This window comes from Balaenoptera borealis, assembly GCF_965194805.1.
Source record: "Balaenoptera borealis genome assembly, chromosome: 15".
NCBI lineage: Eukaryota > Metazoa > Chordata > Mammalia > Artiodactyla > Balaenopteridae > Balaenoptera > Balaenoptera borealis.
In genome coordinates this window covers 35,097,166-35,111,720 of record NC_138871.1, presented here as the reverse complement: position 1 = coordinate 35,111,720, position 14,555 = coordinate 35,097,166, and the positions used below count along the sequence as shown (strand labels likewise).

At 42.3% G+C, this 14,555-nt stretch overlaps 1 protein-coding gene across 9 annotated transcripts in view; it reads left to right on the top strand.

Annotated features, from left to right (window-relative positions):
- LOC309612586 (uncharacterized protein) overlaps positions 1-6,263 on the top strand; it is a 59,152-nt gene extending 52,889 nt beyond the window's left edge. For all 9 annotated transcript variants that reach the window (XR_014235295.1, XR_014235296.1, XR_014235297.1 and 6 more), the window contains one exon: positions 762-6,263. Coding sequence is in view for 1 of the 9 variants with exons in the window: in XM_082358467.1 (XP_082214593.1) it covers positions 762-772 (11 nt within the window). In the remaining 8 variants the exon portion in view is untranslated. The remainder of the gene's footprint in view (positions 1-761) is intronic.
- The last annotated feature ends 8,292 nt before the right edge of the window (positions 6,264-14,555 follow it).

The window sequence follows — 14,555 nt, the reverse complement described above, 5'->3', positions numbered from 1 at the left end:
CAAGAAATTAAAATTCCCCCAGGTGTGAATCAAGGCCAAGGCATGTGTTTTCAACTCAGAACAAATGATCTTAAAATCCTGTTTGCATCTGCTCTTAATAAAATCGACAAGAACAAAATACAGCTAAATGCAACTCTTCCTAGTGTCAGGTTAAAAGCCAGATTCCCTGGGTTTAATTTCTCTTTGTGTGAGGGTGGACAAATTGCCCAATCTCTTTGCAACTTGGTTTTCTCTCCTGTAAAATGGGGGCAATAATAGTATCCATCTCCTTGGGTTACTGTGAGACTCCCATGAGTTAATGCATGTGCTGGGCACAGGATAACAACTATATAAAAATTAGCTGTAATTATTATTAAACAGTGAAACAAAGCACCTGCTTACTGTTACGTATGGTGTCATCTTCTTTTGTCTTGACAAGAGAACACCCTAGTCCATCTCTGCAGCTTTAGTCTTTCACATTCATTCTTAGCTTAGATTGTTCCCTTCCTCCTTCCCTCCAAGAATGTTTCCCTTGCTCTTCTCTTGGCCAGATCTGACCCATTTTGACTTACCCCATAAAGTATCAATAATAGGCTAGGGCCAGAAAATGGCTCAAGGCTCATGTCTCTGGAAATTAGTGTTTTTGTATTTCCTGACATTCTCGAATTAGCAAGAGTACTTCAGAAGACCTGATGCACTTTAGAAATCTATAAGGTAGTAAGAGCAATCTCTGCAAATGCTTCTCTTCTTAAAATAAACCTCTTCAAAAATTTTTGTCCCAGAGCACAGGTGACGGAGTGCCCCATTTGGCTATTATTTTTCAAAAAGGAGAATAAACGGAAAGTTCTCTGCATGAGGATCGTCACTGACATGACTGTGCATCAAGAAACTGAATACAGTTGTTCCTTCCTGGCAGATCTGAAGGGAGAAGCCAGTTTCCCGTTCTGTGTCCTCTCCACTCGCTATATCGTCATGGCAAGGGCCTGCAGTGGACAGATGTCTCCAGGCATAACAGCAGCCGACATCTCGGCCTTCCACCCGTGACTGCAGGTTCTATCACATGGACCAGTCACTTCGATTCCCAAGCCTCAGCTGTCTTGGCACCATTATGCCAGCTGAAACACCACAGCTGCATCAAAGCAGGGACGTGGTCCAGGTGGCCTTGTGATGTCCCACCCAACTCAAGTCTATGACTCCCTTTACTTGTTTTACTGTGAGAACATTGTAACTTCTCCTCCCAAGCGTAACGCCTTTAAAATCTAGCCCTCAGGGGCTTCCCTGGTGACGCAGTTGTTAAGAATCCGCCTGCCAAGGCAGGGGACATGGGTTTGAGCCCTGGTCCTGGAAGATCGCACATGCCGCAAAGCAACTAAGTCCGTGTGCCGCAACTACTGAGCTTGCGTGCCACAACTACTGAAGCCCGCGCACCTAGAGCCCGTGCTCTGCAACAAGAGAAGCCACCGCGATGAGAAGCCCACGCACTGCAATGAAGAGACGCCCCCACTCACCGCAACTAGAGAAAGCCCGTGCACAGCAACAAAGACCCAACGCAGCCAAAAATAAAATAATAAATAAATTAATTAATTAAAAAAAAATCTAGCCCTCAAATAAAGAAATTTTCTGCCACACACTTTCTTCTGGATTTCTTTGCCTTCAGCTGTGGCACTGAAAAGCTTCTTGGAAAGAAACTTTTCTCTCCTCCCATACAAGGCTATAGTAATCTTCCTAAATGCCATTTGGATCACGTTACTTCCCTGTGTAAAATCCTTCAATTGCTCTTCTTTGCGTGTGGGGGTGATAGAGCAGTATGTGCATGGCATTCCTACCCTTCATGTGGGCCCCTGGGGTCCACTGCCCCACAGGTACCCTGGGCTCTGGCCCTAACAAGCTGGATAATTCCCCTCCTTTGCCATCTCCTCTCTTCTCCATGCCCTGCCTTTGGATGGATTCTTTCCTCTGAAGTTAACGTGCTTCTTTGCTTTTTCTGCTTGGCTAAATCCTTCTCCTCCTATACATTAAACTCAGGCACCTTGTCCTCTGGGAAGTCTTCCTGAGCCTCAGAGGGGGACAAGATGGCCCTCGTCTGTGCCATCTGACCCTCCTGGCTTCCCCTTGCAGGGAAGACCATTCTGCGTTGTACCTGCTTTTTGGTGTTCCTATTGCCCACTGGTCTGGAAGCTTCTGAAGACAGGGACTGGATCTTGCATTTTGGCAACTCCTGCACCCAGCCCAGAGTCTGGTTACGGTAACAGGGTCAGTAAACGTTTGAAGCCTCAATTTGACAAGATCTTCCTCGTGATAATTAGGGACACTATAAACCTGGAGGAGATTATAATTAGGTATGTATAGCTGGTGGAAAACTGTTCCCAAAGAATTTAGAGAGGACAGACCTATATCGGACAATAAATATGTGATGATTTATAAGAATTAGAAAGGGTGGGAGGTAAGATGCAGAGATTACTGAACGTGGGAAGGATTCCTTCAACAGGTAACACACCCAAATGATTCAGCTTTGAAACTGATGAGGTGTAAAATTCTGCTTTTTGGTCTAACAGTTCATTAAACTAATACAAATTGTGGGAGGAGAACTTGTCTGGAAGTGACCCCAAATGAACCAAGACTGTGATGGGAACTGCCCACAATTTTATTATTATTATTTTTTAAAACAAATTTATTTATTTAATTTATTTTTTTTTTTGGCTGCGTTGGGTCTTCGTTGCTGCGCGTGGGCTTTCTCTAGTTGCGGCGACCGGGGGCTACTCTTTGTTGCGGTGCGCAGGCTTCTCATCGCGGTGGCTTCTCTTGTTGTGGAGCACGGGGTCTAGGTGCACAGGCTTCAGTAGTTGTGGCACGCAGGCTCAGTAGTTGTGGTGCACGGGCTTAGTTGCTCTGTGGCACGTGAGATCTTCCCGGACCAGGGCTCGAACCCATGTTCCCTGCATTGGCAGGCGGATTCTTAACCACTGCGCCACCAGGGAAGCCCCTATTTTTATTATTATTATTATTGGCCACTGTGTATTGAGCACCTACTATCTATGGGGCATTTTCATCAGATGCTTTAAATTCGTAACCTCATTTATTAAACCCCACAGCATCTCTATGATGTAGGTAACATTAGCCCATTTTGTGAACAAGGAGACTGAGATCAAAAGGGAGATTGAGGTCACACAGCTTGGAAGAGACAGCACCAATGGGGTGACCCCCAAAGGCCACGGATTAAAGGAGGGGCAGCCTCACTTAATCCGCATTATCACATGAAGGGGGAAAGGTTGGTTCGATTCTGAGAGCCCATTTGAAAATGGTCATAGACCAAGTAGAGCACATTCCCAGTGGGGAGGCTGATGAGAATTTAGAGGTGACAATTAATCACACCCTTGTCTTCTCAGATTTCAGATTCACCTGAGAAACACACAAAGAAGTCAGATAGATAGAAATCCAAATGTCAGCTTTTTCAGGAAGAACTTGAACTGCGGTTAAACAGACATGCGAATCCGGTCCCCCAACCCAAACACTAAGCGTAGCTGCCGGAACCACAGGCCTCTGCCTGGAAGGGGTTGAGCCTGCCGGGTGAGCTCAGCACAGGCAGGGAGAAGGTCACACTCTGCAGGCAGGTGGGTCTGCTACCAACCCTGTGTGGACTCAGCCAGGAAAGCTCAGCGACGTCTCTTAGATTAAACAATCAGGCCGCCAGCCAACGTGCCTCTAATTCTTCTCAGAGAAACATAGAACCAGGGAATGAAGTCCTTGTCCCTGGCAGTGGCTCGAATTCTAACTGACATATCAATGAAACCAAAGGGTGGAATGATGTGATGGTTAATTTTATGCATCACCTTGGCTGGACAGTGGTGCCCACTCATTTGGTCAAATACCAGTCTAGATGTTGCTGTGAAGGTATTTTTCAGATGTGATTAAAATTTAAATCAGCAGACTCTGAGTAAAGTCAATTACCTCCAGAATATGGGTGGGCCTCATCCAATCAGTTGAAGGCCTTAAGAGCAAAGAATTAGGTCTCCTGAAGAAGAAATTCACCTCAAAGCTGCGACACCAACTCTTACCTGAATTTCCAGCCTGCCTTACAGACTGCAGCCTCTCTGGTTCCCACAACTGCATGACCTAATTCTTCCTCTCTCTCCCTCTCTCTCCCCCCACCCCACCTGTCTCTCTCTCTCTCTCTCCCCCCACCACGGGGTGTGTGTGTGTGTGTGTGTGTGTATTTAACTGGTTCTGTTTCTCTGGAGAACCCTGCTAATACAATGTTGAATCTGTAGCTGAAAGGTTAAAGTGATGGCCATGAAAGCCATGTTCACGTTTCTGATGGGTTCCCATAGGATAAGGTATTGGGTTTATTCAATGTGCCCCATCAGTGTGGATTATCTGAGATGCCTGAGCATCTGAAATGGTTTAAATAGTGCCTGATGGCCCTTGTCAGTGGTGCTATAGAAAAGATGCTCATGCTATGGAAAAGCTAAATCAGATGGCTGGCTGCTAGGGGTACTTCAAACTATTTTGAGGGCAGTGACATTACCTTATGCTTCTGTTAAATAATTATAATGCAAATTTTTCCCCATTTTAACATTTGTGAGGTTCTCTTACGTCTATTAATTTACTAGTTTTCCCATAGTGCCTAGCACATAACTAGGCAATTATTATGGAATTGAGTTGAGACGGTAATAATGGCAAATTAAGAACCAACTTTCAACTTTAACCTGTATTTCTCTATTTTCTTCACTATGCTTTGTCCCTATGTATTTCTTTTAAAGTACTAGCTTTTTATGACCAGCCTATTGGTAATGTTCTATTATTACTTGGTTATTTAATTATAAATTAAAATGCATAGCTCTTAGGATTTCTGACCAGAACTAAGCAAGAAACTAAAATATACAAATGAGAAAATAAACTAATTTGAAAATAACACTTGTCTGAAATCAATTATATTATTTTCATAGGGAACACAATTGGAAGGAGATATCTGTCTGTTGAATTCATCCAAAAGAATAAAAGAGTTATTGGAATACAAAAAGTACTGTCTCTTCAAATGTTAATGAACACCAGCTTTATCATTTCTAGAGAAGAGGGTTTTGCTTTTACTTTTCCTCTTCCAGTGAAACATTTTACTGCCTCCTGCCCGGGAAAGGGCCATAGTATTATTTATTTATTTATTTATTTATTTATTTATTTATTTATTTATTTATTTATTTAATTTTTTAACATCTTTATTAGAGTATAATTGCTTTACAATGGTGTGTCAGTTTCTACTTTATAACAAAGTGAATCAGTTATACATATACATATGTCCCCATATCTTTTCCCTCTTGCATCTCCCTCCCTCCCACCCTCCCTATCCCACCCCTCTAGGTGGTCACAAAACACCGAGCTGATCTCCCTGTGCTATGCGGCTGCTTCCCACTAGGTATCTATTTTACATTTGGTAGTGTATATATGTCCATGCCACTCTCTTACTTCATCCCAGCTTACCCTTCCCCCTCCCCGTATCCTCAAGTCCATTCTCTAGTAGGTCTGCATCTTTATTCCCGTCTTGCCCCTGGGTTCTTCTGACCATTTTCTTTTCTTTTCTTTTTTTTTTAGATTCCATATATATGTGTTAGCATATGGTACTTGTTTTTCTCTTCCTGACTTACTTCACTCTGTATGACAGTCTCTAGGTCCATCCACCTCACTACAAATAACTCAGTTTCGTTCCTTTTTATGGCTGAGTAATATTCCATTATATATATGTGCCACATCTTCTTTATCCATTCATCTGTTGATGGACACTTAGGTTGCTTCCATGTCCTGGCTATTGTAAATAGAGCTGCAATGAACATTGTGGTACATGACTTCTTTTTGAATTATGGTTTCCTCAGGGTATATGCCCAGTAGTGGGATTGCTGGGTCATATGGTAGTTTTATTTTTAGTTTTTTAAGGAACCTCCATACTGTTCTCCATAGTGGCTGTATCAATTTACATTCCCACCAACAGTGCAAGAGGGTTCCCTTTTCTCCACACCCTCTCCAGCATTTATTGTTTCTAGATTTTTTGATGATGGCCATTCTGACTGGTGTGAGATGATATCTCATTGTAGTTTTGATTTGCATTTCTCTAATGATTAATGATGTTGAGCATTCTTTCATGTGTTTGTTGGCAATCTGTATATCTTCTTTGGAGAAATGTCTATTTAGGTCTTCTGCCCATTTTTGTATTGGGTTGTTTGTTTCTTGATATTGAGCTGCATGAGTCGCTTGTATGTTTTGGAGATTAGTCCTTTGTCAGTTGCTTCATTTGCAAATATTTTCTCCCGTTCTGAGGGTTGTCTTTTTGTCTTGTTTATATTTTCCTTTGCTGTGCAAAAGCTTTTAAGTTTCATTAGGTCCCATTTGTTTATTTTTGTTTTTATTACCATTTCCCTAGGAGGTGGGTCAAAAAGGATCTTGCTGTGATTTATGTCATAGAGTGTTCTGCCTATGTTTTCTTCTAAGAGTTTGATAGTGTCTGCCCTTATATTTAGGTCTTTAATCCATTTTGAGTTTATTTTTGTGTATGGTGTTAGGGAGTGTTCTAATTTCATTCTTTTACATGTAGCTGTCCAGTTTTCCCAGCACCACTTATTGAAGAGGCTGTCTTTTCTCCACTGTATATTCTTGCCTCCTTTATCAAAGATAAGGTGACCATATGTGCGTGGGTTTATCTCTGGGCTTTCTATCCTGTTCCATTGATCTATATTTCTGTTTTTGTGCCAGTACCAAACTGTCTTGATTACTGTAGCTTTGTAGTAGAGTCTGAAGTCAGGCAGCCTGATTCCTCCAGCTCCGTTTTTCTTTCTCAAGATTGCTTTGGCTATTCGGGGTCTTTTGTGTTTCCATACAAATTGTGAAATTTTTTGTTTTAGTTCTGTGAAAAATGCCATTGGTAGTTTGATAGGGATTGCATGGAATCTGTAGATTGCTTTGGGTAGTATAGTCATTTTCACAATATTGATTCTTCCAATCCAGGAACATGGTATATCTCTCAATCTGTTTGTATCACTTTTAATTGCTTTCATCAGTGTCTTATAGTTTTCTGCATACAGGTCTTTTGTCTCCTTAGGTAGGTTTATTCCTAGGTATTTTATTCTTTTTGTTGCAGTGGTAAATGGAAGTGTTTCCTTAATTTCTCTTTCAGATTTTTCATCATTATTGTATAGGAATGCAAGAGATTTCTGTGCATTAATTTTGTATCCTGCTACTTTATCAAATTCACTGATTAGCTCCAGTAGTTTTCTAGTAGCATCTTTAGGATTCTCTATGTATAGTATCATGTCATCTGCAAACAGTGACAGCTTTACTTCTTCTTTTCCGATTTGGATTCCTTTTATTTCTTTTTCTTCTCTGATTGCTGTAGCTAAAACTTCCAAAACTATGTTGAATAATAGTGGTCAGAGTGGACAACCTTGTCTTGTTCCTGATCTTAGAGGAAATGGTTTCAGTTTTTCACCATTGAGAACGATGTTTGCTGTAGTTTGTCATATATAGCCTTTATTATGTTGAGGTAAGTTCCCTCTATGCCTACTTTCTGGAGGGTTTTTATCGTAAATGGGTGTTGAGTTTTGTCAAAAGCTTTTTCTGCATCTATTGAGATGATCATATGGTTTTTCTCCTTCAGTTTGTTATGTTTTGTCACATTGATCGATTTGCATATATTGAATAATCCTTGCATTCCTGGGATAAACCCCACTTGATCATGGTGTATGATCCTTTTAATGTGCTGTTGGATTCTGTTTGCTAGTATTTTGTTGAGGATTTTTGCATCTATGTTCATCAGTGATATTGGCCTGTAGTTTTCTTTCTTTGTGACATCTTTGTCTGGTTTTGGTATCAGGGTGATGGCCTCATAGAATGAGTTTGGGAGTGTTCCTGCCTTTGCTATATTTTGGAAGAGTTTGAGAAGGATAGGCGTTAGCTCTTCTCTAAATGTTTGATAGAATTTGCCTGTGAAGCCATCTGGTCCTGGGCTTTTGTTTGTTGGAAGATTTTTAATCACAGTCTCAATTTCAGTGCTTGTGATTGGTCTGTTCATATTGTCTATTTCTTCCTTATTCAGTCTCAGAAGGTTGTGCATTTCTAAGAATTTGTCCATTTCTTCCAGGTTGTCCATTTTATTGCCATATAGTTGCTTGTAGTAATCTCTCATGATCCTTTGTATTTCTGCAGTGTCAGTTGTTACTTCTCTTTTTCACTTCTAATTCTATTGGTTTGAGTCTTCTCCCTTTTTTTCTTGATGAGTCTGGCTAATGGTTTATCAATGTAGTTTGTCTTCTCAAAGAACCAGCGTTTAGTTTTATTGATCTTTGCTATCATTTCCTTCATTTCTTTTTCATTTATTTCTGGTCTGATCTTTATGATTTCTTTCCTTCTGCTAACTTTGGGGTTTTTTTGTTCTTCTTTCTCTAATTGCTTTAGGTGTAAGGTTAGGTTGTTTATTTGAGATGTTTCTTGTTTCTTAAGGTAGGCTTGTATAGCTATATACTTCCCTCTTAGAATTGCTTTTGCTCTGTCCCATAGGTTTTGGGTCGTTGTGTTTTCATTGTCATTTGTTTCTAGGTATTTTTTTGATTTCCTCTTTGATTTCTTCAGTGATCTCTTGGTTACTAAGTAGTGTGTTGTTTAGCCTCCATGTGTTTGGATTTCTTACAGATATTTCCCTGTAATTGATATCTAGTCTCATAGCGTTGTGGTCGGAAAAGATACTTGATACGATTTCAATTTTCTTAAATTTACCAAGGCTTGATTTGTGACCCAAGATATGATCTATCCTGGAGAATGTTCCATGAGGACTTGAGAAGAATGTGTATTCTATTGTTTTTGGATGGAATGTCCTATAAATATCAGTTAAGTCCACCTTGTTTAATGTATCATTTACAGCTTGTGTCTCCTTATTTATTTTCATTTTGGATGATCTGTCCATTGGTGAAAGTGGGGTGTTAAAGTCCCCTACTATGATTGTGTTACTGTCGATTTCCCCTTTTATGGCTGTTAGTATTTGCCTTATGTATTGAGGTGCTCCTATGTTGGGTGCATAAATATTTACAATTGTTATATCTTCTTCTTGGATTAATCCCTTGATCATTATGTAGTATCATTCTTTGTCTCTTGTAATAGTCTTCGTTTTAAAGTCATTTTGTCTGATATGAGAATTGCTACTCCAGCTTTCTTTTGATTTCCATTTGCATGGAATATCTTTTTCCATCCCCTCACTTTCAGTCTGTATGTGTCCCTAGGTCTGAAGTGGGTCTCTTGTAGACAGCATATATATGGGTCTTGTTTTGGTATCCATTCAGCCAGTCTATATCTTTTGGTGGGAGCATTTAATCCATTTACATTTAAGGTAATTATCGATATGTATGTTCCTATTACCATTTGTTTGATTGTTTTGGTTTTCTTATTGTATGTCTTTTCCTTCTCTTGTGTTTCCTGCCTAGAGAAGTTCCTTTAGCATTTGTTGTAAAGCTGGTTTGGTGGTGCTGAATTCTCTTAGCTTTTGCTTGTCTGTAAAGCTTTTAATTTCTCCGTCAAATCTGAATGACATCCTTGCTGGGTAGAATAATCTTGGTTGTAGGTTTTTCTATTTCATCACTTTAAATATGTCCTGCCACTCCCTTCTGGCTTGTAGAGTTTCTGCTGAAAACTCAGCTGTTAACCTTATGGGGATTCCCTTATGTGTTACTGTTTGTTTTTCCCTTGCTGCTTTTAATATTTGTTCTTTGTATTTAAATTTTGATAGTTTGATTAATATGTTTCTTGGCGTGTTCCTCCTTGGATTTATCCTGTATGGGCATCTCTGTGCTTCCTGTACTTGATATTGACTATTTCCTTTCCCATATTAGGGAAGTTTTCAACTATAATCTCTTCAAATATTCTCTCAGTCCCTTTCTTTTGCTCTTCTTCTTCTGGAACCCCTATAATTCGAATGTTGGTGCATTTAATGTTGTCCCAGAGGTCTCTGAGACTGTCTTCAATTCTTTTCATTCTTTTTTCCTTATTCTGCTCTGCAGTAGTTATTTCCACTATTTTATCTTCCAGGTCACTTATCCGTTCTTCTGCCTCAGTTATTCTGCTATTGATCCCTTCTAGAGAATTTTTAATTTCATTTATTGTGTTGTCCATTATTGTTTGTTTGCTCTTTAGTTCTTATAGGTCCTTGTTAAACGTTTCTTGTATTTTCTCCATTCTATTTCCAAGATTATGGATCATCTTTACTATCATTATTCTGAATTCTTTTTCAGGTAGACTGCCTATTTCCTCTTCATTTGTTAGGTCTGGTTCGTGTTTGCTTGCTCCTTCATCTGCTGTGTGTTTCTCTGTCTTCTCATTTTGCTTAACTTACTGTGTTTGGGGTCTCCTTTTCACAGGCTGCAGGTCGTAGTTCCTGTTGTTTTTGGTGTCTGTCCCCAGTAGCTAAGGTTGGTTCAGTGGGTTGTGTAGGCTTCCTGGTGGAGGGGACTAGTGCCTGTGTTCTGGTGGATGAGGCTGGATCTTGTCTTTCTGGTGGGCAGGTCCACGTCTGGTGGTGTGTTTTGGGGTGTCTGTGGCCTTATTATGATTTTAGGCAGCCTCTGTGCTAATGGATGGGGTTTTGTTCCTGTCTTGTTAGTTGTTTGGCATAGGGTGTCCAGCACTGTAGCTTGTTGGTCGTCTAGTGGAGCTGGGTCTTGGTGTTGAGATGGAGATCTCTGGGAGATTTTTGCCGATTGATATTATGTTGAGCTGGGAGGTCTCTTGTGGACCAGTGTCCTGAAGTTGGCTATCCCACCTCAGAGGCACAGCCCTGATGCCTGGCTGGAGCACCAAGAGCCTGTCCTCCACACGGCTCAGAATAAAAGGGAGAAAAGAAAGAAAGAAAGAAGATAAAATAAAATAAAGTAAAATAAAATAAAATAAAGTTATTAAAATAAAAAATATTAAGAAAAATTTTTTTTATAAGTAATAAAAAAAAAAGACCTAAGTGTAAGACCAGACACTATCAAACTCTTAGAGGAAAACATAGGCAGAACACTCTATGACATACATCACAGCAAGATTCTTTTTGACCCAGCTCCCAGAGAAATGGAAATAAGAACACAAATAAACAAATGGGACCTAATGAAACTTAAAAGTTTTTGCACAGCAAAGGAAACCATAAACAAGACCAAAAGACAACCATCAGAATGGGAGAAAATATTTGCAAATGAAGCAACTGACAAAGGATTAATCTCCAAGATTTACAAGCAGCTCATGCAGCTCATGCAGCTCAATAACAAAAAAACGAACAACCCAATCCAAAAATGGGCAGAAGACCTAAATAGACATTTCTCCAAAGAAGATATACAGATGGCCTACAGACACATGAAAGAATGCTCAACATCATTAATCATTAGAGAAATGGAAATCAAAACTACAATGAGATATCATCTCACACCGATCAGAATGGCCATCATCAAAAAATCTAGAAACAATAAATGCTGGAGAGGGTGTGGAGGAAAGGGAACTCTCTTGCACTGTTGGTGGGAATGTAAATTGATACAGCCACTATGGAGAACAGTATGGAGGTTCCTTAAAAAACTACAAATAGAACTACCATACGATCCAGCAATCCCACTACTGGGCATATACCCTGAGAAAACCATAGTTCAAAAAGAGTCATGTACCAAAATGTTCATTGCAGCTCTATTTACAATAGCCAGGACATGGAAGCAACCTAAGTGTCCATCACCGGATGAATGGATAAAGAAGATGTGGCACATATATACAATGGAATATTACTCAGCCATAAAAAGAAATGAAATGGAGGTATCTGTAATGAGGTGGATGGAGTTAGAGTCTGTCATACAGAGTGAAGTAAGTCAGAAAGAGAAAAACAAATACAGTATGCTAACACATATATATGGAATCTAAGGGAAAAAAAAGCCATGAAGAACCTAGTGGCAAGACGGGAATAAAGACACAGACCTACTAGAGAATGGACTTGAGGATATGGGGAGGGGGTGGGGTGAGATGTGACAGTGTGAGAGAGTGTCATGGACATATATACACTACCAAATGTAAAATAGATAGCTAGTGGGAAGCAGCCGCATAGCACAGGGAGATCAGCTCGGTGCTTTGTGACCACCTAGAGGGGTGGGATGGGGAGGGTGGGAGGGAGGGAGATGCAAGAGGGAAGAGATATGGGAACATATTGTATATGTATAACTGATTAACTTTGTTATAAAGCAGAAGCTAACACACCATTGTAAGGCAATTATACTTCAATAAAGATGTTTAAAAAAAAAAAAAAAAAAAAAAGGACAGAACCCTAAGACAAATGGTAAAAGCAAAGCTATAGATACAAAATCACACACAGAAGCATACACATACACACTCACAAAAAGAGAAAAAGGGGAAAAAAAATATATATCATTGTTCCCAAAGTCCACCTCCTCAATTTGGGATGATTCGTTGTCTATTCAGGTATTCAACAGATGCAGGTACATCAAGTTGTTTGTGGAGCTTTAATCCGCTGCTTCTGAGGCTGCTGGGAGAAATTTCCCTTTCTCTTCTTTGTTCGCACAGCTCCGGGGGTTCAGCTTTGGATTTGGCCCCGCCTCTGCATGTAGGTCGCCTGAGGGCGTGTGTTCTTCTCTCAGACAGGACGGGGTTAAAGGAGCAACTGCTTCGGGGGCTCTGGCTCGCTAAGGCCGGGGGGAGGGAGGGGTACGGAGGAGGCGGGGTGAGCCTGCGTGACGTTGCGCCAGCGTGACGTTGCAGCTGCCTGAGGCGCGCTCTGCGTTCTCCCAGGGAAGTTGTCTCTGGACCACGGGACCCTGGCAGTGGCGGGCTGCACAGGCTCCCGGGAGGGGCGGTGTGGAGAGTGACCTGTGCTCGCACACAGGCTTCTTGGTGGTGGCAGCAGCAGCCTTAGCGTCTCATGCCCGTCTCTGGGGTCCGTGCTGATAGCCGCGGCTCGCACCCGCCTCTGGAGCTCCTTTAAGCGGCGCTCTGAATCCCCTCTCCTCGCGCACCAGGAAACAAAGAGGTAAGAAAATGTCTCTTGCGTCTTCGGCAGCTCCAGACCTTTTCCCGGACTCCCTCCCGGCCAGCTGTGGTGCACTAGCCCCTTCAGGCTGTGTTCACGCCGCCAACCCCAGTCCTCTCCCTGGGATCCGACCGAAGCCGAGCCTCAGCTCCCAGCCCCGCCCGCCCCGGCAGGGGAGCAGACAAGCCTCTCGGGCTGGTGAGTGCCGGTCGGCACCGATCCTCTGTGCGGGAATCTCTCCGCTTTGCCCTCCGCACCCCTGTGGCTGCGCTCTCCTCCGCGGCTCCGAAGCTCCCCGCCTCTGCCACCCGCAGTCTCCGCCCGCGAAGGGGCTTCCTAGTGCGTGGAAACATTTCCTCCTTCACAGCTCCCTCCCACTGGCGCAGGTACCGGCCCTATTCTTTGTCTCTGTTTTTTCTTTTTTCTTTTGCCCTACCCAGGTACGTGGGGAGTTTTTTGCCTTTTGGGAGGTCTGAGGTCTTCTGCCAGCGTTCAGTAGGTGTTCTGTAGGAGTTGTTCCACATGTAGATGTATTTCTGATGTATCTGTGGGGAGGAAGGTGATCTCCGCATCTTTCTCTTCCGCCATCTTGAAGCTCCTCCAGGGCTATGGTCGTGAACCTGAGATTTGAGACCATATAAATAGCTGATCTGGAAATTTCAAGCCAGTTTCATCCCCTTCCCTTTAGCATGGTTTCATGCCCTCCCCTTTTCTCCTTGAATGATCCTGTCAATGTTCTCGGTTTTGCCACTGCTGATACAGCCACTCTGTCCTGCCCCACTGGTTAAATCTGCACTCTCTAAGGACCAGAGGAGTCCTCTTGGAGCCCTGACACCCATCCCCTGTTCAGATGACCTTGCAGGGCAGGAGGTGTCATAGGAAGTCAGAGGCTGAGTGTATTAGCAAGAATTGCCCTTGATACTTCATGTTGAAGATAACTCTAGCAAACTCTAGCGTAGCGCTGAGGCGACAGATATCATCTCTCCAGAAGGGGTGCTCAGCCCTGTGGCATTGTGAAGGCATGCCTGCTGGAGCGAACGTTCTCTCAGACCCAGACCTTTACAGCAAAGGTGTGTCCACGTGTGGTCCCTGGTCCTGCAGCGTCAGCATTACTTGGGCACTTGTCAGAAATGCACATTGTCAGGCCCCACCGCAGAATCTCTGGGGAAAGGGCCCAGCAATCTGTTGAATAAAGCTTCAGGGGATTCTGCTGCACACTCCAGTTTGAGAGCTACTGGTGTATAGCACTTCTGCTCCTCACAAACCCAGGTAAGTCTATATTGGGGGTTTTCAAAATAAGACCCAAATCACATTTCTGTGGAGTATTTCCTCAGTGAAGAAGGCTCTGGTCACGTCAGTACACAGTGAATGTGTGTATATTTGTGTGTGTGTGTGTGTGTGTGTGATCTGGGGATAGGAATGATCATAGGAAAGGCCCCGTTCAGGGAGCTCTGGAATCCTGACTTCAGTGACCCCGTGAATAGGGCAGAGGTCATTTCTCAGGACTGTCTTCATCAGTTTTGTAGGCCTGAATTCCTGGAAAACCTTCACT